The 26066-nt window shown below is 38.3% G+C and overlaps 1 protein-coding gene across 2 annotated transcripts in view; it reads left to right on the forward strand.

Moving 5' to 3' along the window:
• Nucleotides 1-26066, forward strand: part of HMGCLL1 (3-hydroxy-3-methylglutaryl-CoA lyase like 1) — a 78801-nt gene that overhangs the window by 46719 nt on the left and 6016 nt on the right. For both annotated transcript variants that reach the window (XM_074153306.1, XM_074153305.1), the window contains one exon: nucleotides 2730-2918. In XM_074153306.1, the coding sequence (XP_074009407.1) occupies nucleotides 2730-2918 (189 nt within the window). The remainder of the gene's footprint in view (nucleotides 1-2729; nucleotides 2919-26066) is intronic.

Raw genomic sequence — 26066 nt, forward strand, 5'->3', positions numbered from 1 at the left:
CTAGGTCCATAACCGTTTCACAGATAGTTATCTAATGAGTGCAAACTTCAGATGCTTTCAGCCTTCTAGAATCCATCTGGTATATCCATATGGTTCTTTATTAAAAAAACTCCAACCATATCTATTAAAATAAACTGCATAGTCCTTTTTTATCACTCTGCTTTTTCTTGAAATGGAGTAATTGTTTAACCATTTATCGTCCTGTGGTTTGCGAATTTCGGCCTTGGGCAAGTAAGGCTTGAAACTTGTTGGAAGCATCCTCAAAGCCAGTTGCGTTGTCCATTGTTTTTGTCATGTACTTGACTGTTTCTGTCTTTCTGCCCACTTCTTTCTCTCCTTAGCTTCCTTTTAACCTAGAGCAGTGAATTCGTTTAAGTATTATCCAGCGTACAAGCTGAGCAGGCTACGGAAAATGTGCCTGTTCTTATTTGAAAGCCGTTGGATTATTAAAAAGTTTCCCTGACAGCACAAGGAACTGCAGTGTGGTTTTATGTTGTTATTTGCTTAAAATCATCTGTAACTCGATTATGACTTTTTGTATTCAGTTTAAGAGTATAGTTTTAGATATTATTTCCAGCAGTAGGATTGTTCACATGCCAAAGGGGTTGTGGTGTTGGGTCACCAACTCCCGTTTTGATCAATGCTTGGTGTCAGGGCAGTGCTCCCAGGGGGAGTAGCACAAGACTCATGCATAGTAAAACTGCTCAGTGGTGCACAACACAACCCTGTTCAATCAACAAAGCTGCAAGCTCGTAATCACATTCTGATTGTGCTGACAAAGCAGTGTGTTCTCTTCTCCCCCACCCTCCTCCCAAAAATCCACATTGAAAATGTACAAAACTGTAACTAATGGGGTGCCTCCTACTATGGTAGGATAGAAAATTCAATATGAAAAACTCCCATTCTGCTTCCAAGCATGCACGTTCTTCTTGACATTAAATATACATCTCTTTTAAAGGGTCAATTTAAGGTTAGATCATGACAAGGCAGTGATGATACTCAGCTTGTTAGCAGAGTTTCCCCCTCTCTTCTTTCATCCTTCAGAACTTCATTTTCAGAAGCTGAAAGACCTAAGGACTGAGCATGGGAAAGAAGTGAATGCCACATGATTTCTAGCAGTTTATATAGTCTGTTTGCCATCACTAAAATGCTCATCTAGAAAAACTTCGAATCTTGAATGAAAAAGAACATGAGAAAAAAAATGCAGTCTGCGTCTTTTACCCTGATCTTAAAGAAAAACTGAAGTTTGAGGATTAACTAGAGGTAATCAACCACTAACTGCAGGTGATATTTTTTTTTTCTTACAACAGTAGTCCAGTTAAAACACCTGCCCTGTGTTGATGATATAAAAATATGCTGCAAGATAGAATCTTTTTTGCAATCTGGTGAATGTCCCTTTTGTAAAGCTTATATTGAATTTATGCTGATGTGAACCAGGGGCTCTTTGACTTTAAAGCATGAAGAGTTTGCAATAGTCATAGCACTTCCAGGCTTTAAGCAGAACAATTCAGACTACTTGAAGTTCTTTTTCAGCTGTTCTTTGAATTAAGTGAACAGCAGTATTAATCCAGCACTTCCGAGACCGCTGGTGCAGCACTTTGTCAGCTTCCTCAGACACATTCACAGCAATCCCTCTGATGAGGTCCTGGAATTGCTTTAACAGCAGAGTGCAGTGCAACTGAAGATGTCTTGGAAAAGGGTCATATTTTTTCATTTCTAAACAGTTAATTTCCAGATTGGGATTCCATTCCAGTGGAGTGGCCTTTCGGGATTGCTGACACACAGTGGGAAATGCTAAAGGGGACAAACATACTCAGCAACTAACAATAAGGTGAAACCCTTTCCAAATAAATTCAACGAAACTAAGGTGGAAAGGTTCTACATTCTATTTCTAAAGCAGTATTTTTGGTGCAAACATAATTTTGTGCGTTGGAGTGTATGTCTCTCTCCACACAAACATTGTCAGACCTCAAATCTCTTACTCATACAGAGAACTCCTCAAAGATGTAATTCCAGAAACATTTAGGGCTCTACTTCCATAAGTAAGAACTATTTATATAGGGTTTTGTTTGATACTAAGAAAAATTCTAAAGACTAGAATGTTAATTAAGTTACAGTTTTGCTTTGTTAGTACTTTAATGTTTGATTTCATGAAAAGCAAGCAGAATTAGTATTAACTAGATGTTAAAACTTCCGTTTTCATTGATGTTTTCAGTGCCAAGAGAAAGCAAAATCAAGTTTCTTGTTAATTATATGTTGTCTTAGTTCAGCCATGTGCTTGGCTCTGTGTAAGAAGAAAACAAAAGGGCAGGTCTTTACCCTGCAAAACTTGTAAACTGAAAAGTACATGGAGAAAACCAAACAGCTGGGAAATCCCCAGAGACATGAAAATGTTGGGAAAGGGCTTGACAGAAACTTAATTCATAGTGTAAAATCTTGCTTATTTGGATTCTGTAGGAGAGTCAAAAAGCAAGTTTTTGATGGATTTGGCTTGGTTGGTTATTCCATGTACAGAAGCAGAACTATAAATTTAAAGTAAGAGGATCTATGGGACGTTCTTCTTGGGTGACAGTTTTCAAGAATAAATAGTGGGTTTCTGATACATAGGTCCACCTTGGTGGGTCAAACCTTGAAACCTGTACAGAAGTGTGTCCTTTTTAATGTATGTTCTTGATCCTATTTTATATTCTTTCTTCTTGATCGTTTCATGTTTCTCTGTTTCTAATCAGGTGTCTAAGCGGCTGTACAGTATGGGCTGTTATGAAATCTCTCTGGGGGACACAATTGGTGTGGGGACTCCTGGAAGTATGAAAAGAATGTTGGAAGCTGTTATGAAAGAAATTCCTCTGAGTGCTCTTGCTGTTCACTGTCATGACACGTATGGCCAGGCGTTAGCCAATATCCTCACAGCCATACAGGTAACTCAGGTTCTCATTTTATAGATGTGATAGTAGTAGTCTCAGTTTAATTCAAATGCACAATTTTAAAAAAAATCCAGCCTTAAAGAAATTACTAGAAAAGGAAAGAGGCACTCAGTAAACTTTCAGAAAGTATTGCTCACACATTGGATTGCCTACAGGTATTACTGCTGATGCTTTTCCAAAAAAAATTTCACTTCTTATCTACTTATTACCTTCAGTTACATGGAAAAACAAGAAGGAACAGTGGTGATTATTATATTCCATTGGCTTTGTATAAACCGGGGAGATAAAATATAATTTTTTTTGATGTCTCAGATTCCACTTTTCTTGGGAACACCTGTATGTTCATTGTTCACTAAACTAAAATTTCTATTTTACAGAGGTGTCTAAATATAAAATAGAATAATGCATAATTACATCTTGATTTCAGATGGATACATCTGAATGCAACTGTGTACACAGAGTGGTCTAGATAAGTTTACCTCTGTTAACATGCAGTCAATATGCTTTTTTTTGTTTGTCAGTTATACCTTCCAAACAATATTAGCAACAGCTTTATATCCTATTAAATCTTCTTTCAAATCTGTGGCTAAATAATCAGAAATAGTGAATTACCATAAAAGATACTTTTCTCTTTGTGTTTATATATTTTTAAGAATAGGACACAGTACAAGAAACAGACTGTAAGTTCTAATGTAGTTTTTGTAAAGATATAAACTTGAAAAATACTTTAATGTGTATATGCATTCCTAAGAAGGCCTATTTTTACTAAGTGTTACAGAATCAAAAGCTGTTTACAAATCGTAGGCCTTTATTGTTCTATTTTATACTTAATGGCATCTTTTGCTTCCTTGCAATTCACGCAGCCGTTTTTAAGGTCAACTTTCCTTGTCCTGACTTGTTATTTTGGCAGAGCTCATATTATGTTGTTTAGAAGTAACAGCAGTGTGTTAACAGTATTTATGATACAAGCAACACGAAGGAACCGGGAAATGTTTCATTATGGGAATCTCTGCAGGTATTTGATTAAATACTGTATGGCAAAATCTGGTAAAAAAGGCTCTAGCTTTTACTCACAGTATTTGCTTTGACCCTTACACACTTTTACTGTTGAAAATATGTGCATATGTACCATGGGATAAATAAATTGCTAATTTCACAGTTAGCTTCAGTTGCAGATGTAACAGCTAAAAGCATGAAAACCCCTGAGCATGGGAGGAGTTCACCATAAAAATACTTGAAACATTGTCCTTCCTTAAAATAATGGCTGTCATGGTGCCTACTAAACACTGAACGATGGCTATGCTTTGTTAACCCCAGTATTTGTTATAAGTGATTCTTGTTTCAGGTTTAGCTCCTGCTCCTGTCTTTTTATTTACTTCTTAAATCAACTGTGTAAGAGTTAAAGGGGAAAAAAGTTCTTAGGTACCTAATGGGCAGTTCAGGCTAATTAACATGTAAATTTAAGAGAGCAATAGACCTGAAAAAAAAAATCCCTATGCACCCTTCTCATATTTCTGGAAAGCCAGGGGTGCCTGAGACCCAACAGAAGACTTCCCTGTGTGCTCAAGTTCTGCTACAGTGCATGTCTAAAGGTGTGGTGTTCTTTTGGCTGAGCTGAACTTGTCATAGATTTTGCCAAAAGTCCTTGATGAAGCAGGCATTACACAGTCTCTCTGACTGGCTTTGTGCAAGCAGCTCCTTGCCTCGCTCTAAAGGTAGGTCTCCGGGCTCTTGGATCCTCAAACGGGGCCCACACGTCACAACATCCTCTCCTGTCTCTGGTCAAAGAAACCAGGCAGCTAGTGATGAATCGTAGCTAAGCAATACTCTTTCTAAAACAGGACAATTTTTACCAGTCAGCTGTATGGTAAAGTGCCAAAGCCAGTGGATCAGAGTGCCCAGGTTGCTTGTAGCCCCTGCTGTCAGGCTTGTCTGTGCTCTCTTCTCTGCCAAAGATACACGTACGGCAAAGGACTGGAGTCAAGTCCCTTGTCTTCAGCTCAGCCCTTCATTTCATAGACCAGACTCTCCACAGATGCAATTGCTTACCCTTCCTCCTTTATGGGTCTGTGCAACCGACACGATATTTCATCGGGAGTGAAATAGGTTTGAGGGGTTATAGAAATAATGGGCTGCAGTTATTGTTTGAAAACAACTTTAAAGAACGTTCGGCAGGCAAATTACACTCTTCTACATTGCAGACTACAACCTCAGACCGAGTACTATTGTATTGTATATTGTATTTCCTAAGAATTAATGAATGACAGCTGGAAAGCCACAAATCACTCTGCACTAATTCAGGCATTGCTTCGATGGGAGATCTCCTAGGAGTGGAAAGAGGTGCTGGTGATTCAGTAAGTGATTTTTTATACAGATCACATTGTTCCGTGCAGGGTTATACTACCCAGAATATTTTCTTTTGTTTGGGGCCGATCCAAAGTCATCTAGAACTGACAGGCCATATCTGTATAAGAAATTAGCAGGGAAGTAGTCTTGTAATTTTAGTATTCAGTTTTATGTGTGTTGTTTTAGCAAAAGGATAGGTAGTGAAAGATGGAAGAGAGATTAGCCAACTTTTAAAGGATAAGTAATTTTTTAAGTTGTTGAAGTGAATAATATAGATAGAAAGCATTGCCCAGAGAAATGAAATTCACTTTCTTTTACAAAGAGAATCTGTGTAAAAATGTGAGGAACATGAAGTGATGTTTCAGAACAAAATAGTAAACATTTGAAGTAGAAACATGACTGACTTTTGGTTAAATGGTTTAATAGAAAAATATCAGAGTATACAATTTAACAAAGAGACAAATTCAGAAGTTGGGAAGTGATGTGGTGATCTAGTTAGAGGTTGTGGTATTTTAAGTAAAATTGCATATGTGTGTTAGCTAATGTGACAAACACAAAATGTAGCTAAAAGAACTAATAAAACATTTATAGGAAATTGTTACAGACCTCCAAGGAAGGGTAAAAAGATGGGTCAGGAAACTTCTGTGCTGGAGAGGCCCCAAGAAGGTAGACCACTGATCTGGAGAGATTTGAGTTACCTTGACAATTGACTCCCATAACATGTACAGAATGGGTAAGAAAGGGGAAGTTTTTTAATGGAAGTGATACAGAACTCTTTTCTTGCACAGCTTGTGTAGTTGCCAGAAATAGCTTTGTCTGTTTTCATAGCACATATCCGAACACGAGAAAGAATATGCTAAGAGGCAAAGAGGAGTTTTGGCTGGTAGTGATACCCCAATGAATGAAACAATCACATGGTAATCCCATAGAACTTCATCAAATTCAAATCACTATCATAATTCATTACTATAAACCGATCCTTGCCCTACTGGGATCAAATCCTAACTTAGAGAAAACAGGCATAAAACTCTAATGATTTACAGGGAGCAAGGATTTTTACCACCTCGTGTAGTCATTTCTACCTTAATGGACACAATGAGATGAATGAGATGGATGATTTGCCAGATAAAATTACTTTTTATTAGTGTTTTCTTTTTCCAGAAAACAGGAATTTTGAAATAAAATCCACATTTTATAACAAAATGAGCTTTGTTGCGAAATGCTATATTAGAAGAGAGCCATGAGGACGTGATAGAAGTAAAACAGTAAAGCTAAAAACCGTTCGTCCCCTGGTTTTCTAAGTATGAAACAGCAATCAAAAAATCCACGGCATGCTGGGTAACAAAGCAAAGACTTTAAGGGAGAACAAAAAAAGCAGGATTAACTCAAAGCATTGTTAATTCAGGTATGCGCATTTATTTATGTGCTGATATAAATGATCACCATTTTGGAGGATCAAAATTTAGGACTGCTTTTTCTCTGCCTACAGTCTAGGTTTAAACCACATCTGAATTCCTTCACTTTCTCCCTGTAAAACAGAGAACAAAGTGTATGCACAGGCCTTCAATAAGATTTACATTTTTCTCCCACCTTTATCTGCCGTTGACTCCTGTGCATTATGTTCATCATTCGTAGTTCAACGGCTTCTTCCTAATGACCTTTGGTAGGATCATAAGTTTGCTTATTCATCTACATCTCTCAACTCCTAGCTCATTAGCAACCTAAAATTAAATGTTCAAAATGGTAGCAAGAAAGAAAAAAATAAAGACACCTTATCGTTCTTGATTTGTAAGAAAGGCTTTCTTTTTAATTTCCCACACAGCACAATCATTCAGAGCTACAGTGTAGTAGAATAAATTGACACTTCTTTTACAAGGTAGAAAAGATAGATGAACAACCATGAAAAAGTGTGAGCCTTGCATGTAATCATTGTGCTAGGCTTGAGCTAGGCATTTCTTATGGAACAGTGAGTATGAACTTTCTAGCTGAGGAAGGCGGTCTAGCTATATTTTTGTCTTGCTATGCAAATCAAAAAATACTGGTTTGGGGGAGTTACATGGTAATTGAGGAAATGAACTTGGATGTAGTGTGCTGCCAAAGTTCTTGCTTGAATAATACATTAAATACCACTAGGATTTTGTTTTGTTATCAGCAGTGTGCTGGGGTACCTACTGCCTGGCAATGAAATTATTTACATCTAAACTAATTTTTAACAGAGCAAAAATAGTCATAATAGTTAAAATTTCGACACTGTACGACAGACAGGGTTTTTTTTTTAAGCCAATAGGGAGGTATTGTATAAAATTAATGAGGTGCAGGAGGCCGGAACCGTAATATATTGTCTTGTCTTTCCTTGATTTGACATGTCACTGTGCACATCACTTTTATTCAATTTTTTTATTTGTAAAACAGGAATAATGCTCATCTCTTTTAGTTTGTGAAGTGCTAAAATCTACAGAGGAAGAGCATTGGACAAGTACAAATTATTTTTATGAAGTCTAGATTTCAAATTTGTTTTTGAAATTGAAGTTTAAGAACTGAATAGATTTAAAGTTTGGTATAGAATGTAATTTTGAGATTAAAAAAGCTAAGGTATATGAGTGGGCAAGTGATCAAAATACATACATGCCCAATCAAATGGAGTTCTGTAACACTCCATTTCCTTTCCCATGCACAATCTGGCTCTTTGAAGAATTTATGTAGCACAATGTGGGAAAGGGTGGGAAAGACTTGATGTATGAAGCATGCACATATTTTGGGAACTTGAAAAAATGTTAATATTTTTGCATTCCTCTTTTGAGAGACACTTAGAAATGGAAAGTTTTCAGCAAACCTCAGAAGTTCACTTTCCTTTCCTGTTTGTACAAAGATCTGCTAGGAAACTGCAGAAGGTTTAACAGACATCTCCAGAAACTAATTGCAAGGTTCAGATAGGGAAACATTAGAAAACAACTTGACTGAGAATAGCTGTACAGGATTCAGGAAGGGCTGGTCATGCTTCAGTATTTCGCTGGAATTCTTTGATGTAGTCACTGCCAAAGAAGACAAAGGATACACAGTGGCCATCATATGCTTTGATTTTTCAGAAAACAATTTACAGTGTTCTGCACTGGAAGTTAATATTAAGGTGTGGAGGCGTGTAATAAGTGGAAAGTTGGCTAAATGGCAGGAAACAAATGGAGTTATGAAACGGAATTTCTTCAAGCTGGAAAGCACCCATCAGCAGGGCTGTTGGAAGTATTGGCCTGTGGGTCCCAGGTTTTCCTGCTTAAAGAAATGATTTGCAAGGCCATAATGCTCACGTTAAGGGCAATTGTTCTAACTTGTAGAAATTGAACTTTTCAAATTTTAGATTTCCATTGGGAGAAACAGAATAGCTAGCACAATTTGTAAGTATAAATCTGTGTAATATTATAAAACATGCAAAAGAAAAAGTTTGGGACCAAAAGTAAGAGTACCGAAATACACATAATTTTAGGTAAAGCAAGAGATTGTTTATTACAGCATGCCTGTCCTTCTAAATAAGGTTCTTCCTAGAGATTTCAGCTTTTGGATTTCTCTAGGAACTAATTTATCCTAGGCACTTACCAGGTATTTTCTGGGTTTGAAAGTGTAAACAATACTTTCGAATTATTTGTCAGCAAACTATAAGAGCTATTAGTAATAACACAAAATTCTTCAGAACATCAGTTGGCTTTTTTTCTTTTCTTCCCTGTTTCCTTTTATTCCCTTTTCTTCATAGAAACAACATAGCACTTAGGTAAAGTCAGCAATGAAAAAATCAGATGTTTGAGCTGAAGGAGTACGTGATATTAGGAAAGAAAAGAGTGAGTAGAATTGTTTAAGGTTGAAAGCTAACAAGACAGAGGTGAATGACACTGTGTTTTTGAAAGCAGATAAGTTAGACGGAAAATGGCAGGTGAATTGTGAAAAGATACCAGACTGCAAGGTTTCTGTGAAGAAAGCTTAAAAAGAGGGTGTGTGCTTAAGAAAGCTTAAAAGGAGGAAAGTAGAAAAACACTTGCATTTTGTCAAATAATATTGCTACTCTGAGCAGTCAGCTAGTTACTTTTGTAAGTGAAAAAGCATACTGCACAAATGAATAAATCAGACCTACATATGGGAAGAAAATGAAAACATAGGCATTCATACTGAAAATCTGAGAGATGTTTTCCAGTATTTTCTCTGTTCTTTCTTTTTTTTTTTTTTTCCCTTTTTATAGGTACTGGTTTTACGTTGTTGCCTGTAATTTCAGCAAAATAAGAAAGTAAGCAAGTGAATAGGCAATACCACTCCTGCTCTTTTCTCAGATCAGTACAAAAGAAGTAGCAACCCTGCTTTTATTGCGCTCTGCTGCTTTTTGCAGGATGTGCAAAGTATGCAATTTCTGAGGAGCTGAAAGCTTTTGATCTTTCTCCCTATGCTTCACAAAAACTTGATAGCCTGATAGTTCATGAATGTTACACTACTACTAGAAAAAAAAAAAAATTAAATAGTAGACTTGCTTTAAAGATTTTTTTTTTACCTTTTTAGGATAGCAGAGGGAATGTTATTGTATACTGAAATAACAGCCAGAATTCCTGAGGCAAAGATGTATTTATGTGCATATACCAATACGTGGGCTGCATGTTTTTTGTGGTCTTTTGGTTTTTTATTTCAAATGAAACTTAGGATATTGTAAATGATTAACAAATAATGGAAATCTACGTTTTTCTAGCTGCCTCTAATATGATGACTGCATTTCAGAAGCTTTCAACCCTAGTTACTGACCCAACAAACCTCAAGTCTAAGTCTGTTTCAGGATACTAATCAGACCAAGAGATCCTTCATCAGTTATAGATTGTTCTCATCTCCAAATTCCCTCACTAGAGCTGACTTGGAGCAGTACACACAACTTCCCTTTGGCTTACAATCAAACCTCAACTGTCTTTCATAACATTTTTAAACCTTGAATTTCTCATGCACATCTATGCATCTCTCTTTGTATCTCTGCAAGTTCATATAGATTCATCACCCCAGGTCTAAATGGAATATGAATGGAGAAATCACTGCAGCAACTAGATAAATAAAATCTGAAGTGGTTTTAGTTTTCTATCTTAAAGCCAAAGATAATTTCAGTACTAATAGCATTGAAGCTGTGGATATATAGAAAGAAATAATTTGGCCCAAATATTCTATGCTGTTTTTTTCTGTTTGCAGTTTTGTTTCTGCTTGCATACTTCTACTTTTTTCTTGGACCACTGTTTTATTGTAGCTTTCCTAATCACTTCTTAAATGCTTTCATTTCTGAGTTTCCCGTCCTGTAAGTGGCATTCATTTGCACATTTCATTCTTCAGTGTCAGTGGTACATTCCCATTTCAGCTTCATTGATCGTTTTCTGATTCATTAACTCTAGAACCATTAAGGCCATACTGATTTGGTTGACCAGTATGTAAAAGGCATTCTAGTATTGCTTTCATTACTATGCATCTTTCTCCTCTCGTGAACCCAATTCTTCCCATGCAAAAATAAACAGATTCAGAGAATTTACTTTAAATGATTCCTTGATCTTCATCAGGTTCTGTTCTGCCGCATCTTTCTTCAGCTGTCATATCTGGAACTCTAGTTTGTAAAAGGGAAAGGAACTAGTATTAAAGGAGTATGAGAAGACAATTCTGTCTTATTTCACCTTTTGCCAGCTAATAAGAGGCTTGCAAAGTTGTGCTTGCAAACAAGGCTCACATAAAATAGCACAGAATATGATTTAGATACAAACCCAGCAGATTATAGGTGCATTTGAGGATAATATTCCATAGAGACTGTTAGCGTGTACATCCCCCCTCCTTTGTAAAGCCTTTTTGCCATTCTTTGCCTCCATCAGTGCTTAAGCAGAGTAAATATCCTACTGGCAAGAAGGGAGGATGATGTGAACAGATACCGTGCTCCTACATTCACCTAATCCCAATATTTACCCTGGCACTTAGGTTAATTTTTTCCTCTCTCACTATTTTCCTAGTCATTGTTTGATAGTTGTAAGTCCACATGGCCAGAGCAATAGTCTTTTTACAGACCTCCTTTTATCATCTCAACTGTGTCTTGTTTAACTTGACTATTTAAATGGGTAAGAGTCAGCATCATCCAGTTCTGAAGTGGACTGGGCAGTAATCCAGCTCTTTTTGTTAGAGACAGACATTCATTTTTTTGGACTGGAAACAAATTGCTTCCAAATGCTGGAAACGTAAGAAGGCTTTTCAGAAAAGGTTTTCAGGTGTTTATAGAACAAATTAGTATAAAATAGTTTTCAAAATGCTAAGCCCAATTTAAAATAAATATTTAGTACTTTTAGGAGTTGTGAAAATATAGCACTAGAAAACTGAAGTCACTGACCTGTAGCATGCACAAAAAATACAGTGAGGGCACACTGGTGTCAGATTCCCCATGCATATTTCTGTTGTGCCTCAACTGGACTGCATGCATTAAAAAGGTAGTATTTTGGGTTTTTTTTTTTAACATGAGACTGGCTGGCTGTAGGTTTGATGAGATGACTGACTGTAGCGTAGCAATCAAAAATTTAACCGATAACTGTTATTTTACAAGTTTTTGATTCAATTCCTGAAAATCAGAGTTTAGGTTATCAAGATGACTGGAAAATGAAGAGTTTTCATTGGTCTGGAGGTTGATTTTTTGTCACATGCAGAATCACATAGGTACTCTCTTATTCACAAAAAGACAAGCTAGTTCTCCAGAACTGTTACCTGTGCCTTTTGGTTTTATGGTGTCTTGCTTGTCTCTCACACACCTTCCAACTTTCACAACAAATGAAATGGCATCAAGGCCAGCTGATACAAAAAGCTTGCGACCATAAAATCAAATTCTTACCCTCCAAATGTCAGCACTTCCAGACTGACACCTATGAATGATCCCTGAATGCTGCTAGTTCCCAGACTGTGCCAGAAATTGTTGGCTGGAATGCTACCTGGCCCAGGGTAGCATGGTAACTGTGCCAGGGACTGTGGCAAGAGTCACACACAGTGGACGGTTGAGTTGCAGTCCTGACTCCATTTAGTTTATTGGTCATATATATATATATATGTAGCCACAAAAGAGCACGAGTTCCTGTGTATTAACAGCACAAAAGAGAGATTTTTGCTGTCATTCCTAGTGGCCATTTGGGGATATCTGCAGAACTGAGATTTCAGAGGTTCTGGGCAGCTCTGAGGGTGCTGCTGGTGTCCTTGGGCATTTCACTGCAGAGCTGTTGCAGGTCTTCTTTAAACATCTGGACACTGCATCCATCTCTACAGCTAAGGTGGGACTCCCCACACTACACGTCTTTGATTCAAGGCATGGGGGCATGAGGACTTGAGGAACCCATCACTGTTTACTGGCATGACACGATTAAGTGTACATGTAAGTTGTTCTGAAAAGCTGAACTGTTTTGGCTAAGTTTTTCCAGAGCACTGTAGTTCAGGGCAGATATGCATCCCATAGGTTATCTGCTTGATTAGTAAAAGATTGTCAAAGCTCTAAGCAGCTTACCAGAGGATCTGAATATGGAAAATGCTGGCTAGTCTTTGTAACTGACATGGCTATCATACTAATTTAAATTAAATTTCTAATTTAAATATACCACAAAAATCAATGTCTAAGTGTAAAAAATAGTCACCTAAAACATGTTCTAGATTAATACCAGGTTTATGTTTATTAGACCACCTATTCATTCCTGTGATTAAAATGTACTTACGATAATGATTCTAGGATATATCATTTTAGATACTTTGTAATCTAGAACATATGAGTACGTGCCAGTAGTTCTGTATCTAGCTTTGTGATCAGCTAGTCATCTTCTTGACTGACTGTGATACACTCATTCCTTTATTTTTCTCTTTGTTCTGAGCTTACCTGTTGCACACGAAAAAGGTATGTGGTGCAGTGGCAGAAATAACATACAGTATTTCAACATAATTTTTAAAACAATTGTGAAAGAAAAATTTCAAAAGTTTGGTGAGGATACAATTATTTTAAGTACCTTTAAAAACAGATTTTTATTCAGGGTTTAATTCCTCATTCAGTTTTCATGTTATTTTGAAAATAAATTATTTCTATAAGAGTTGCTTGGCTTGTTTTTAGAAGTTCTCCCTATAATCATATTGCACGTTTTAATCAGGCTGTGACTCCGTATACATCTACTTGAAGAAGAGAAATGGCTTTTAGACGTGTGTTTTTCTACTCAGTGGAAAAGAACCCCCTTCCCTTTTTACCCTGAGATATTTTTTCTTAAAGTTTAACAGCAAGTGTAAAATAAGGACAGAATCACTACAGTGCTTCCCACTTGGAAATGATTGTTTCTTTTCATTACCTTTTTTTATTTGTGAGTGTATCTATTCTAGGTCCTGCCTCGAAAAGAGGGTGTTGCATGGAACCTGGCTTCCAGACCCAAGCAAGGGTCAGGAGTTTGCCATGGCAGGAACAGTCCTGGGAAATCACAAATCCCAGTGTCTCCAGTAGGGAAGCGCAGTGTTTACAGGATGATGCTTCCTTCCTTTTTGGGCAGCTCTACAGACAGCTGTGCTGAGGGGGTGGAACTAAACCTCTGGCCATTCTTGCATATTTGTGGCTCCTTGGAACCAATTTTGTTATCATCCAGCAAAGAATAAAGGGGGGAGAGTTGCTTACTATTGTTGAGATACATCAGGTGGCTTTAAACAAGCTCTCAGGGTGTTTCCTAAGGTAAACTAAACTGCAGATAATCTGGAGATGCTGTGATCAGACAGACTGAAGTTCCTGCGCTCACTCTAAATGAGAGTATTAGGTGGATCTTTGTAGCCATATGAGAACAAGTAACCATTTCCACAAGTGGAATAAGTCGAAGATGAGTCTTCAGTTAAGACAGAAACCAAAGCTGATGCAGTGCTTCAAGTATGACAATCATCTTTGCTGTCCGTGCTGTGCAGAAGCAACACTGAACCAGTCTCCCGAGTCAATTCATTTGTCGTTTATCTTTTTTCTTTTGAAATATTACCGTACAAATGGAAACAGCCAGGCTTTCAGAAATAAAACCTTTTTGATCATTTTTAAAGGTAAATGAATGATAGTTTTGTACACTCCATAATTTTTGCCAGTTTTGCATATTTTCCTGTTTATTTAATTTTTTTCTCCTTTGTTGCTTAGTGCAAGTGCTATATGGTGACAGATTGTTAGAGGCAAATGATGTGATTTCCTTAATACAGAGTCCTTTCAAATGCATAAAGTAAACAATTATAGAAGAAAAGATTTTTCTCTGATCTATGATCATAGCAGTAGGATTTTGCTTGCACTCAGAGTTGCAACAATAGGTAAAAATTTTTAATTTGATGTAGTATCTTTTCCTCTAAAGAATAAACTGAGCAAACAGAATAAAAGTAGCCTTAGCAAAGCAATATAATGTGCGTCTGTAGCAAAAGATAAGATGCTAAGTGGAATGCCTTTTTAAACAAAAGAATGTTCTCGCTTTACTGTTGACTGACATACGGGATGAGGAATTTGCAACTATTTTTTTAAAAAAGGACTTCATTCAGAATAAGGGAAAAAATATTGCAAGACAGATTACATTTTGTGGCTCCCAACCTTAATGCTACTATTTAATTAATCAATGTAGTGGAAGGGAAGATTCTTTTGGAGGTATTGTAATGTGGTGAATATTATGAAATTGATCCAGTTATGATGGAATAGTAGAAGCTGAGAAACTGTCACACTTTTTTTTAAAGTTTCCTGCATTATGATGAAAATCATGGTGAAAACTTTATTTGAAATAGAGATTCACACTGCCTATGATGTCCAAAAAGATGCCCGATTTGATTGCATCTTCTTTGGTCACATTACTGTAGTTATTAACTGTTTAATCCCATCCTGGAATTCTACTCAAGACATTATATTTTAGCACAAAATGGAAAGTTCTGCTTCTTTGAAATTATATAGATGAATATATATTCCAGAGCTCTTAAATATAATATATATTTTTTTATATATAAAAAATATATATAAATATATATATTCCAGAGATCTTAAAAGGAGGGTGCTCCTTTGTTCTGAATCTTTGCAGTAGGTGCTATATTTTCCAACATATATGTTGGAATGGACAAATGTCCCATTTGTTAAATACATTTGTCTGAGTCTTGAATCAAATTAAGCATGTGCGTAGCTGTTTGCAAGTTCAGGGGCTATTAAGTGAGAATGAATTTTAAGAAAAAAAAGTACTGATAGAAATAGTATACTATTTTTTTGGTTACAAAAGATGTAAAATGGAATAATCAAATTGAAAAAAAAACCAGAAATATTTAGTACTTTATTATATTGACCTAACTTTTGCCTAACTAATTGTGAACCTAGTCTCTAGTTCCTCTACAGAATGAAGTGTGCAAGAATGAATACATTTGGTTTTGTTGCTGGGTTTTGTTTTATGTTTTTTGATGTTTTATTTTTTCTCTTGCAATGATTTTCAGAACACAGATACCAGTGAAGAAAAAAAAAAAAAGAAGCAGTAAAACTACTGTAAATATTTTATAAAATGTCCATCTGAAGCCACTCAACCTCTGGTAATTAGAGGCCATACTGTGGAGACTGACAGGGTAAATTACCAGTCAGTGTTTACACAACAAAACATATGCCCAGTACAATATCCTACACTGATGTTACTGAAACCGGAGCCCGGAAATGTACAGTGGAAACAAGACGTGGTACTTTTCTTGGGCCAACACAAACAGCAATTACAGCACAGTGTGAGAGAAGTCGTAAGAAATACTACTGCATATCAGTAGTTCAACCAAGTCAGCACTTTTGTGTAATTGCAGGGGAAAAGGGCTGAAAAACATTACAGATCTCAGCAAGAAATGGCCCTTTATACTTTTAAACTGATCCTTGATAAAACAATGCCGGGGTCATGAGAAGGCTACTCTGCCAATTTTGCTTCACTGTGGGATCCATTGACATCTGGCTGAGCTGCGGAAGCTGGAAAACTTCTTTAATATTCTCTTGACAGTAAAATGGACATGTGGAAAACATTCTAATCTGTTAATCTTTGGTGCTCCTGAAGAAAAAGGACATTTGGCTTTATACTTTGCGATGATAAATATTAAGTCTCCAGATCTAGCTGTAAATAAGTTGAAAGCATTTGAATGGAGAATGCAGTTCTTATTTTCCAACTATGTGAGAAGATGGATATGCACCTGTGTAATCCAGGTGACGTAATAAATGCCAGGAGGTTTTTCTAAGGGTAGTTTACCATACATCTTGGCAATCAGCTTTTCTTTATGCTGAGTATGTTTTGTCAATGAATATTGAGGAGCAGAATCTCAGAGCTTCCTTACATCCTATGTACTAAAATAGAATAAAGTATTGTTTCACTCAGGGGATTATGAAAACGGAATTAAGAGAGATTCAAAATAGACTGAATAAAAAGTGAAGGTTTTATTTAACAGCATTAAGTGTACAAATTATTTTTGGCATAGACTTTAAATCCAATATGGAGTGATAGTGAATGATGGAGATATATTTCTGTTCACCTTGAGATAAGATGACCGGTTCATTTCTATTGTGAGATATATCTCCAGAACTGAGATGAGGAATCTCTCACATTAGAAAATAACTGCTACGAGCATATACTAGTTATTGTAAATACGAAGCATATATTGTCTATATTAATATAAAATGCAAAAGATTCCATGGATTATGGAAAAACTAAACTAGAATTCAAAATTCTGCACATCCATGCAGTACATTCTAAGTTAATCTGAACAACTAGAACAATGCATAAAGGTAACACTTTTATACACTTCATGAAAGTTAAAATGATTTCCCAGTTCTGAGTAGCAAATTATATCATTATAACACACATACCCTGTTGGAAATGTGTTACTTCCTGTAGAAAACTTCAGGTATCTTCTTTTGCAAAATAAGAAGCGTTTGGAATTAATGGAGCTGTTGCTTTTTTTTTTCTTCCCCCCAAAAGATGAAAATCATAATAACAGTTAAAAAGATGAAAACATACTTTTGTTCTCTGATACAATCAGGTCCTTTTCATTCTGCCTGCTTATCAATGAATTCTGATATTTCATTGATTGTTATTGAGATCTGCAAGAGGAATCGAATGTATTAACTCCAACTGCAGGTTAGAAATAATAATGATACAGAACCCACAACCATTTTGGTGTTTCTGAAGTAGCTGAAAACCTAAGCTTCAGCACGATCTTCCATTTAGATTTTGCTGTGTGTTTGTGAAGCACAGCACGGTTTGGGTCTCAAATGAGAAAAAAGCCATAGGCAGGAGTTTTGTGGTTCACTGCCTGGGTGTCCCATGTTACCCAATAGTGGGACATTTGTTTAGAGGGAAGGTGAAGAAAAAACCTGAGCCCTAGGTAAGACAGTACCACTGCTTGACTATTGGATGTATTTGTGTTTGGCTGCATTTGTAGATTTTTTTGACTCCACTGCTGAATCTGCTCCATTTCTAAGTCAGCTGAATCTTTCTCGGATGGTTATTGAGGGGGCGGAAGGGAAACATTTGACTATAGCCTAGCTTGATTCCTATTAAATAGGTGAAATGGGAAGGAAGATGTTATAATAGTAACCTGAGAAACTTTCTGGAAAACAAAGGTACTGACATCAGAGGAAAAGCCTTGAAAGCATGAGATAGTAAGTCATCTGCTTAAATTGTAATGTGCAGCAGGTCATTTAATATGTCGTTACTGTCATCGTGTTTGGGATAGTAGCCAAAACCTTCAGCAGACGTTCTGGTATGTGGCAGAGACAAGGGAGACTTGGATTAAAGTATATTTACCAACTGCTCCCTTGCTTTGTGTATCACCGCATCCAGGAGAAACAAGTGTAGGTCTAGTTGGCAAGGTGTGAGTGGGAACAATACTAAAAGTCACTACTATCGGAAAATGTCTTTTCACTCTAAATGTGGAAGCTCGTTATGCAGTTGAGATGGGAAGCATAGGGTGAAGCTGAAGTAGGTAGAGAAGAAAATGTCCTTGTACTAGAACAGGCATCAACCTTAGTGTCCAACAACTTAAACTGCGGTCTCACCTTCAGTCTTTCTTGGAGAAAGCTACTCGAAGACAGAGAAGAGTCTGGCCTTAGCATATATTTTCAAACACCCGAAGAACCCATTAGAATTCCTGATGTCATGTTGGGGTCCCTCCACCCATGTTGGTCCACTGAGCTTCCACAGCTTCCACACCAAGGAGCCAGTGGGGGTTTTCAGACTGTGAAGACCACACATGTTGTATGGGTGATGGGCCCCAGACAGGGAGCTGATACTTCTGTAGGACTCCACAGCACATCTGGAGATGAGCCCCAGGGACACGCGGGAGGTCCCCATTTTTGCTGAGTGGCAGGTGGGTGTGATTTCAGAGATAATACAGGGGATGAAAGTCAAAACAAAGTGGGTTTTGTGGGTGGGTGATGTTCCTGGCTCTAGGGGAGTCAGGTGCTGCTGTGTGAGGGCTCTGGCTGAATTGAAGTCAGATGGGATTTTAAATTTTGTTCCTTTAGATACTCTGATGCTGACACACCGTAATACTACCGTGGAATGAAAATAGTTCTGCTCTGCTTTTCCAGCTTTCTTATAAATGCCGTCATTGCTACAAATTTATTTTATAAAAATAGATGTTTTCTGCCACCTACCTATTTTGTTTGCTCACATTGGTACAAGCTAGTGTCCTCTGCCACTGGTGCATCATGCTGAAAGTGTTCTGTTTATACAAAGTGAGGGAAATTATACGTCCAGGAACAGTTTTGGCCACCCAGGTTGAGCTGGGGAGTGGTTCAACAGAAATTGGTCTTCAGTAACTAGAAGGGTTGGGAGTTGGCAGAAACTAACCAGGACTGAAAAACAAAGAATTTGTAGTTTCTTTCTAAGATATAGATGCCAATAAAAGGGATAGCTGAGATAGATGAACTAGGTTACGTGTTCTTTTTAATGTAGGAAAAAGTAGCCTTTTCTGATTCTGTGATGCTTAGGTCAGATTTGCCATTTTTCATTGATGGATTCACATGTTCCACATTTGCCACATGCACTTCAAATACTAGGTCAGTGCCTTTCCCTGATTCTGCAGAGTAGCGCTCTGTCCTTTTTCAATATTGTAACTCACAGTGAAGTGCGGTCTTGCAGCCTGCGTCTCAAACATTGATTTTTACCTGTGATTCCATTCTTCATGCAACCCATTCTTGGTTGATGTCCCATAATTCAGCCATTAGGATAGTTCAGCCATTTTATTTTAGCGGATATGTCTTTACTCAGCTTACCCTCTGTGAGCCATTCCTTGCTAAGTGAGTGGATTTTGTTTCTTTATTGGATCTTCACTGTCAGCAGTTCCAAACGTGCTTTCTCCAGTCCCAACAAAACTTTCCTCTCCCAGTGCAGCCCTTGGTAACTTTACCATCAATTTAAGTAATCTTTTTGTCTTCCCTGTCCATTCAAAGCCCTCAGTTTATTTTCAGGTTTTTTTTTTTATTAATTTACACTGGCATGTAGCACGTGAGAAAAACCTGGTTGTCACCTGGCTGCATCTAGGGCACGGACTAGCCGGAACAGTTGAATCTCCGGAGACCAGATGATTCTCTCTCTGCTTACCCTGAAGCTGCCCTTTGCCTTTTCCCTCTGGTTCCTCCTTTCCCTCCAGATCCCAAGATGATCTTCTCTGCTCTACCTATTTAACTGGTATTCTGTGTCCAGACTTAAATCTATGAAATGAATATCCCACATTTTTAGATCAGATTATTTCACGACCCTTAGCAAGCAGACAAACAGTTAAACCACCACAGTTTTACTTGAGAGCAGCAACTTCTGCTGGAGAGCATCTGGGGCAGTAACTACTTCAAATCAGCAACAGCTGAACTGGGAAATCTGGCAATGCCCTGGGTTGCTTGGGGAGGGAAGGAAGAGAGACTGGAAAGTCACTCACTGCTCTGATGGTCATCGCATCTTCGACACCACCTTGAAATGTGTCTCCTGCTCCCCCTGCAGGTTTTGTGATCCTTAGCAAGGGATCAGCTCGAATTGTGTACAACCCTGTATTGGCAAACCCTAGTCTCTTGTAAGTAAAACAGTGCATGTACTCAAAAAAAGGAGCAAAATGAGCCTGCACAGGCAATACTAATAGTGACTTGTGAACATCTGCTTCCCAATATTAATTTTGTTACGGCGTAGGATTTTTATTAGGACTTTCCAAGCATTTCAAAATCTCAAAACTAGTCTCATGTTTAATGGCATTGATTCCCCCTAAACATCCGCGAACGTTCTCTGAAGAACTGGATCCACAACACAGATGTCATCTGCTCGAGCTCACTGGTGAAAGGTTTTTTGTGCAGGTGATGCACTGGCAGCCAGAGACACAGATTTTTCCAACTCATTTTCGTAGAAATTTCTTCACGGTTCTTTGTTGAGGTTGAGGAAGAGAGCATGGTCAGCTGCTGCTCTCTTGACCCTTGGGCATTTTAGCTACCAGGCTGAGCAGTTCCTGACACTGAGGTGGAACTTTCCGAAGCTCATAACTAAGTCCAGATCCTGTGTTCTCTTAAAATCAGTATTCTTCCTGTGCCAAGTTTGAGAGTGCAAAGCTACAAGAATATCTCCAAGAAGCTCATGTTAGAATTATTGAATATTAGCATAACAAAGCTTATTTCTTCCCCAGAACTTGTTCTCGGAAGTGGCCAGCCCCATTTTTCACTAAAACTTTCCAAAACAATCCAGCCTGAGGCAGAGACAAGGCATGGAAAATATAAGCTCCAGCAGTTAAAGGCTGACAAAGTAATAAACAACTGAAAGTAGGGCCTTATGATGGAAAGTGTTAGGGAACTTTAACTCTAGATGTCATTGCCAGCTTTGCTTATAATAAATGTGTCAGTAGCAATATGAAAAGATGTGTGCAATAAGTAAAAGGAATGCTGTATTAACCTATTTTATGCAGCATGTCTGCCCACAAATGGCTTGCATCTTAATGTGTTTCGGGAGAAAAGGATTATTTTTTTTTTTCACTGAATGTATTAATTTTCTAACTAAATGAACTGGGAAATTATAGATTTTAATGTAACAGTGACACCCTGTGGTCAGTAGTGATGGAGTTAACTCTGAAAAGTAGTGTTCTGTTTTCTAATGCATTAATCTTTAGCAAGAGCAGAGAGAAGAAGCAGCAGGACGAAAATGCAGTTAACTTGCAGAGTTTTCCACAGGGAGATGTTGTCCCATTTTATTGCCTTCTATGTAGAAATTTATGCTCAAATACTAAAATAATACTTATTTACATACATTTGTTTTATTGAAATAAAGGGGGATGGCAAGCCCTGATTTCAGACAGCTTGGTAATGTAACTCCCAGAAGGGTCTCTGGGCACAGCCCCCTTTCAAAGCGCTGCTGGTGCAATTGTTTATATTTCTATGGTTATCTCTGTCTCTTCAGAAGAAGGCATTTTTCCTGGTGGCATACCAAGTAGTGGTGGGTAGCAGACTGATGCCAGAGAGACACGGTAACATGACAGGTACTGACAGGGCTGCAGGATTAAATAGTCTTAGTCTTGTTCTGCCTTTTGTGTGGACAATCTTTAACGTAACATGTAGGTCCTCCTTTTGCTTCTTCCCCCCTTCCTTCTTCCTTCCTTGAACAAATGCTGAACTAATACAGCGATTCTTTGCCATAGCTACATGCACCTATCTTTAAGGCACTGTGGTACTGAACTTCACGATGCTGTGGCCCCTAAACTTTGTGAGACAACAAATCTTTTCCTGTTTAATGCATACCCAGGATCCCCAATATTATGGTTTCAAAATCTCATAGTTGAAAAAAACCCCTAATTTGTGAGAAACCTCGTTTCTAGCTACTGATTTATATCTCTTGAATTCCTGGAGTTACTGATGCTGACCTTGCCATTTTTAAGAGGGAGGGACAAAGTTAAACTTCTGTCAGATGAAGCCAGGTTTAAAGATCAGTAAGGAAGGAGAATGACTGTCCCAACAAGAAGTTATGGGGAGGCAGTAAAGCAAACTGAGAAACATGAAGCATTTATTATTCACTGGCAATAATGGTTTCCTGTTAAAACTGGCTGTTTGACAAAGGTGATGAATTTAATTCCTTGCTCTCTCATTGGGGAATTAGGAAGATAGCATGGGGCAGGAGCAAAAAGTCTTCTGCCTTCTCTAGAGAGTTAGCTAAAGCCAGCCAAAGCTAAAGTTTGGAAGGTGTTCAGGAACCACTGTCAGGAATTTAGTGATTATCAAAACTCTACAAGTGTCAAAAAAGATTGGAGCACTTAGGTTGTCCTGGAAGCCAAGTCATTGTTCACTCACACAGACATCCATACATAAGCAGCTCTGTGAATGCTCATCTATGATATATCCTATGAAATAGCTGCAGTGCAACTTCTCAGGAATCTCAGCACAATTTAGTGCCTGTCAGAAAGTGACAACGAGACTGTGGGCTTCTTAAAGATCTCATATTGACACTGAATGTTTTGCAAGCTCAGATTGCTGAAAGGCTTGAAACTCATTATCTCTTGTAAAAGCCTGACAAATATTGGACATGTGATGAAGGAAGAAGCCTTGTTTTACACATTATGTCAATTTTTAACTTTTCTTTTCGAGCCCCTTCTGCTTTTAATGACTGCAAAAGCAAACGAGCTTCATAGCTGCTCAAACTTGCAGAGAAGTTATTTATTAGGTGCTATTTCAGACTCTCTGCTTGGACAGGCTGGGCTGTAATATTAACCTCCAAATTAGTTATTAGTGCTGCTGAAGGATGTTTTCCAACATCTGTTTTTAGCACTGTTAGAATGGAGCTTGGAGTATGGAGCATTTAAGGGCTTTTTGAATGGGGCCACACTGGAGATGAACTGCAGTGATTCTGCACGTGAATCAGAGAACACGTTATATTTGCCCGTACCACATGCAAAAGCAGACAGATGCAGGTGATCCTGCTGCTGAAATAGCAGTATGTTGCAGCAGACATCTTATCAAAAGTGTTGTGAAGAGACTTTAAAGGACAATATTTTAAAGGCAGAGACACCCGCTCATTGCATATTAAGAGCACTCATTTGAAGACATGTCAGATTTGGAGGTCAGTAAGAGCTGACTCTGGCTGACCTCCGGCTCTGACAGAGCTGCTGTATTCTATACACCACATCAAGACCTTGTCTACAACCGGCTGAATGTTAAAACGGCAAATTCATCCTGATGCAGATACATTTATAGGGACATGAATGTGTTTATACAGTACTTCTGGGAAGTAATGGTACTAGGATGAAAGCCACCACACCGAGGATGTTACCAGTGTAAAGCTGTGACTAGCCTTTCTCCTTTTTCTGTTTAGCCAGAATAGCTGATGGTTTAAAAGACAGAGCAATTATCGTGGTCCGTCTTCTGGAGGTTACTGCTCCCACTGCTTACCCAGCAGAAGATACAATTGTTTATGCTCTTGCACGTATGTTAGGCTAAAATGACTGAGCTCACCCCAGCTTCCAGTGGAGGCAGTTTGAATTAACTTAGAGGAGGCTGCCTGAGAATACTAGGATGTGCTTAGCCAAAGATGCGTATTTCATGTTACCTTTATATTGCTGTGGTATCCCATACCCCTCCATGTACTCACAAACACTTTCAACAAACAATAATAAGCAACACGTACCCCAGTGTTACGAGACTTGCACTGCAAATGCAGAATTGTGGTGGCATCACGAGTGTTTGTACAAGTATCAATAAATTAATATGTATATATATCCAATGCCTTTACAAGACACACTCTTTTAATGATGGCAGTGTATTATTTCTTGTTTTTTCTCAGTGAGACCCCTGTGAAGGACCAGAGCAGGCTACTGTTAGTAATACAGCTGGCACCACACAAGAGGAGGTTCTCCCCAGCTTCGAACTGGCAAACTTTTCTGGCTATTTCCAGATGCCACTTTAATTGTCACCAATACAATTTAGTTGATATTTTTCCCATTTTTGCACAAGAACAAGTGTTTCGTGAGATAATTTTCTGGGGTTAGAAAGTGCTTGCTTATATGCTACTAAAGCTGTTTCTGAGCCTGTTGATCTTCCTTGGGAGTTTAACAGCTGTGATGTACCTCAACACATTGTTTGCCTATAGCTTTTATCCCCATGTAAAAGTTACTGAAAATAAATAGAAAATAAAAAGAAGAATGCTCTAGCAGTTATGACATTTGGTTATTTGCTGGGGCTGTTTAGTATGAGGAAGAGGAGGCTGAGGGGAGACCTCATCATTCTCTACAACTACTTGAAAGGACACTGTAGAGAGGCTGGTGCTGGTCTCTTCGCACAGGTAATTAATGACAGAACGAGAGGGAATGGCTTCAAGCTCCAACAGGGTAGGTTTAGACTGAACATTAGGAAAGAATTTTTCACAGAAAGAGTGGTCGGGCATTGGAATAGGCTGCCCAGGGAGGTGGTTGAGTCACCATCCCTGGATGTGTTTAAGAGCTGTTTAGATGTGGTGTTGGGGGATATGATATAGGGGAGAACTTTGTAGCGTAGGGTAGATGGTTGGACTCGATGATCCCAAGGGTCTCTTCCAACCTGGATGATTCTATGATTCTATGACATAACCTGACAGCCAGGGGAAACTCCATGAAGGACAGTTTCTTCTACCATTTTATCACTGAAACAGTCATTTCTGATGGAAATCTTAAAGTCAGCCTTCAACAGCAGGCATGGTAGTGGGATGCATGATTGTATCATAACAGCAGTTCTACGTTACTGTCCCTTTCCTCTTCCCCAGACCTTCATCGTACCCTAAGTCTTTTCATTAAGAGGCCTTAAGTGTGTTTCTGCAGGGACACTTGCAAGCCCGACAGCTGCCACTGTGGAGCTTGAAGCAATGACTTCCAGAGTAAATATATGAATCTTAGCAGCTAGTGCAAAAAGAGACAGAATTTCCAGTTGAAAGCTATCATAAACGCATATCCTCTGTGTATTGGACACAGATGTGTTGTATAACACATTTTTTGACCGGTGGGTTACACAAACAAAGTGTGTGACAAGTGACTGAAATGTGAAACATGTACTTTGGTGATTCACTCCATAATTCACAGATTAGTGTATTTTAAAGTACAATATCCCTTCTTAGAGAGTCTTATTGTGTGAGCAATATTAAACAGTACTGTCTTGCCTGTCGCAGTTATGCACCTTGGCTCCTTTGAGGTCTTTATTACAGGCTTTGGGCAGCTACCCAGCTCAAGATAATGTTCCCTGCCTGAGAATAGGACCTGGGACAAAGCTTCATTGGATTACTCTGTATTATTGGCCTCCAGAAATGTTGGAACTTCAAAGACCCTGTAAGGCCAATGATAAAACTATGGAAAGCACTGTTAAAACTAGAAGCAAATACAACAAAACATTAGGAAAGTTTATTTCCGAACTAAAAAAAAAAACCACTGTTGGGTATATTCAGAAAGGGGACTTGGCAACTGCAACGCACAGGGCATCATCTTTTGCCTACCTTGCCAGCTAGATGGTGGTGAAGGAGAAGCTCAGGCTCCCAGTTTAGCCTGCAGGAACAGGTAGGTCCCCTCAGAAGGAGAGCGACAGAAATCACCTCTCTCTGGAGTTGGGCCTCTAAGCTGATCTTACTGATTTGGGATTGTGAGTAACAGGCATGGTTTAACCTCCGAATCTCTCCGGACCAAAAGTCAGAGTTGGAGTATTGAAAACTTACCTCTGCACAGGAACTCCTGTCCTGAATTTGAGCTGTGATTGCACACTGATTCAGTCTGCCTGACTTCTAAACTTTTGGTGTATGTCTGTCTGAATTAGCACTAGGGGGAGGAGAAACT

The sequence above is a fragment of the Numenius arquata genome, chromosome 9 (assembly GCF_964106895.1).
Source record: "Numenius arquata chromosome 9, bNumArq3.hap1.1, whole genome shotgun sequence".
In the NCBI taxonomy this organism is placed as follows: domain Eukaryota; kingdom Metazoa; phylum Chordata; class Aves; order Charadriiformes; family Scolopacidae; genus Numenius; species Numenius arquata.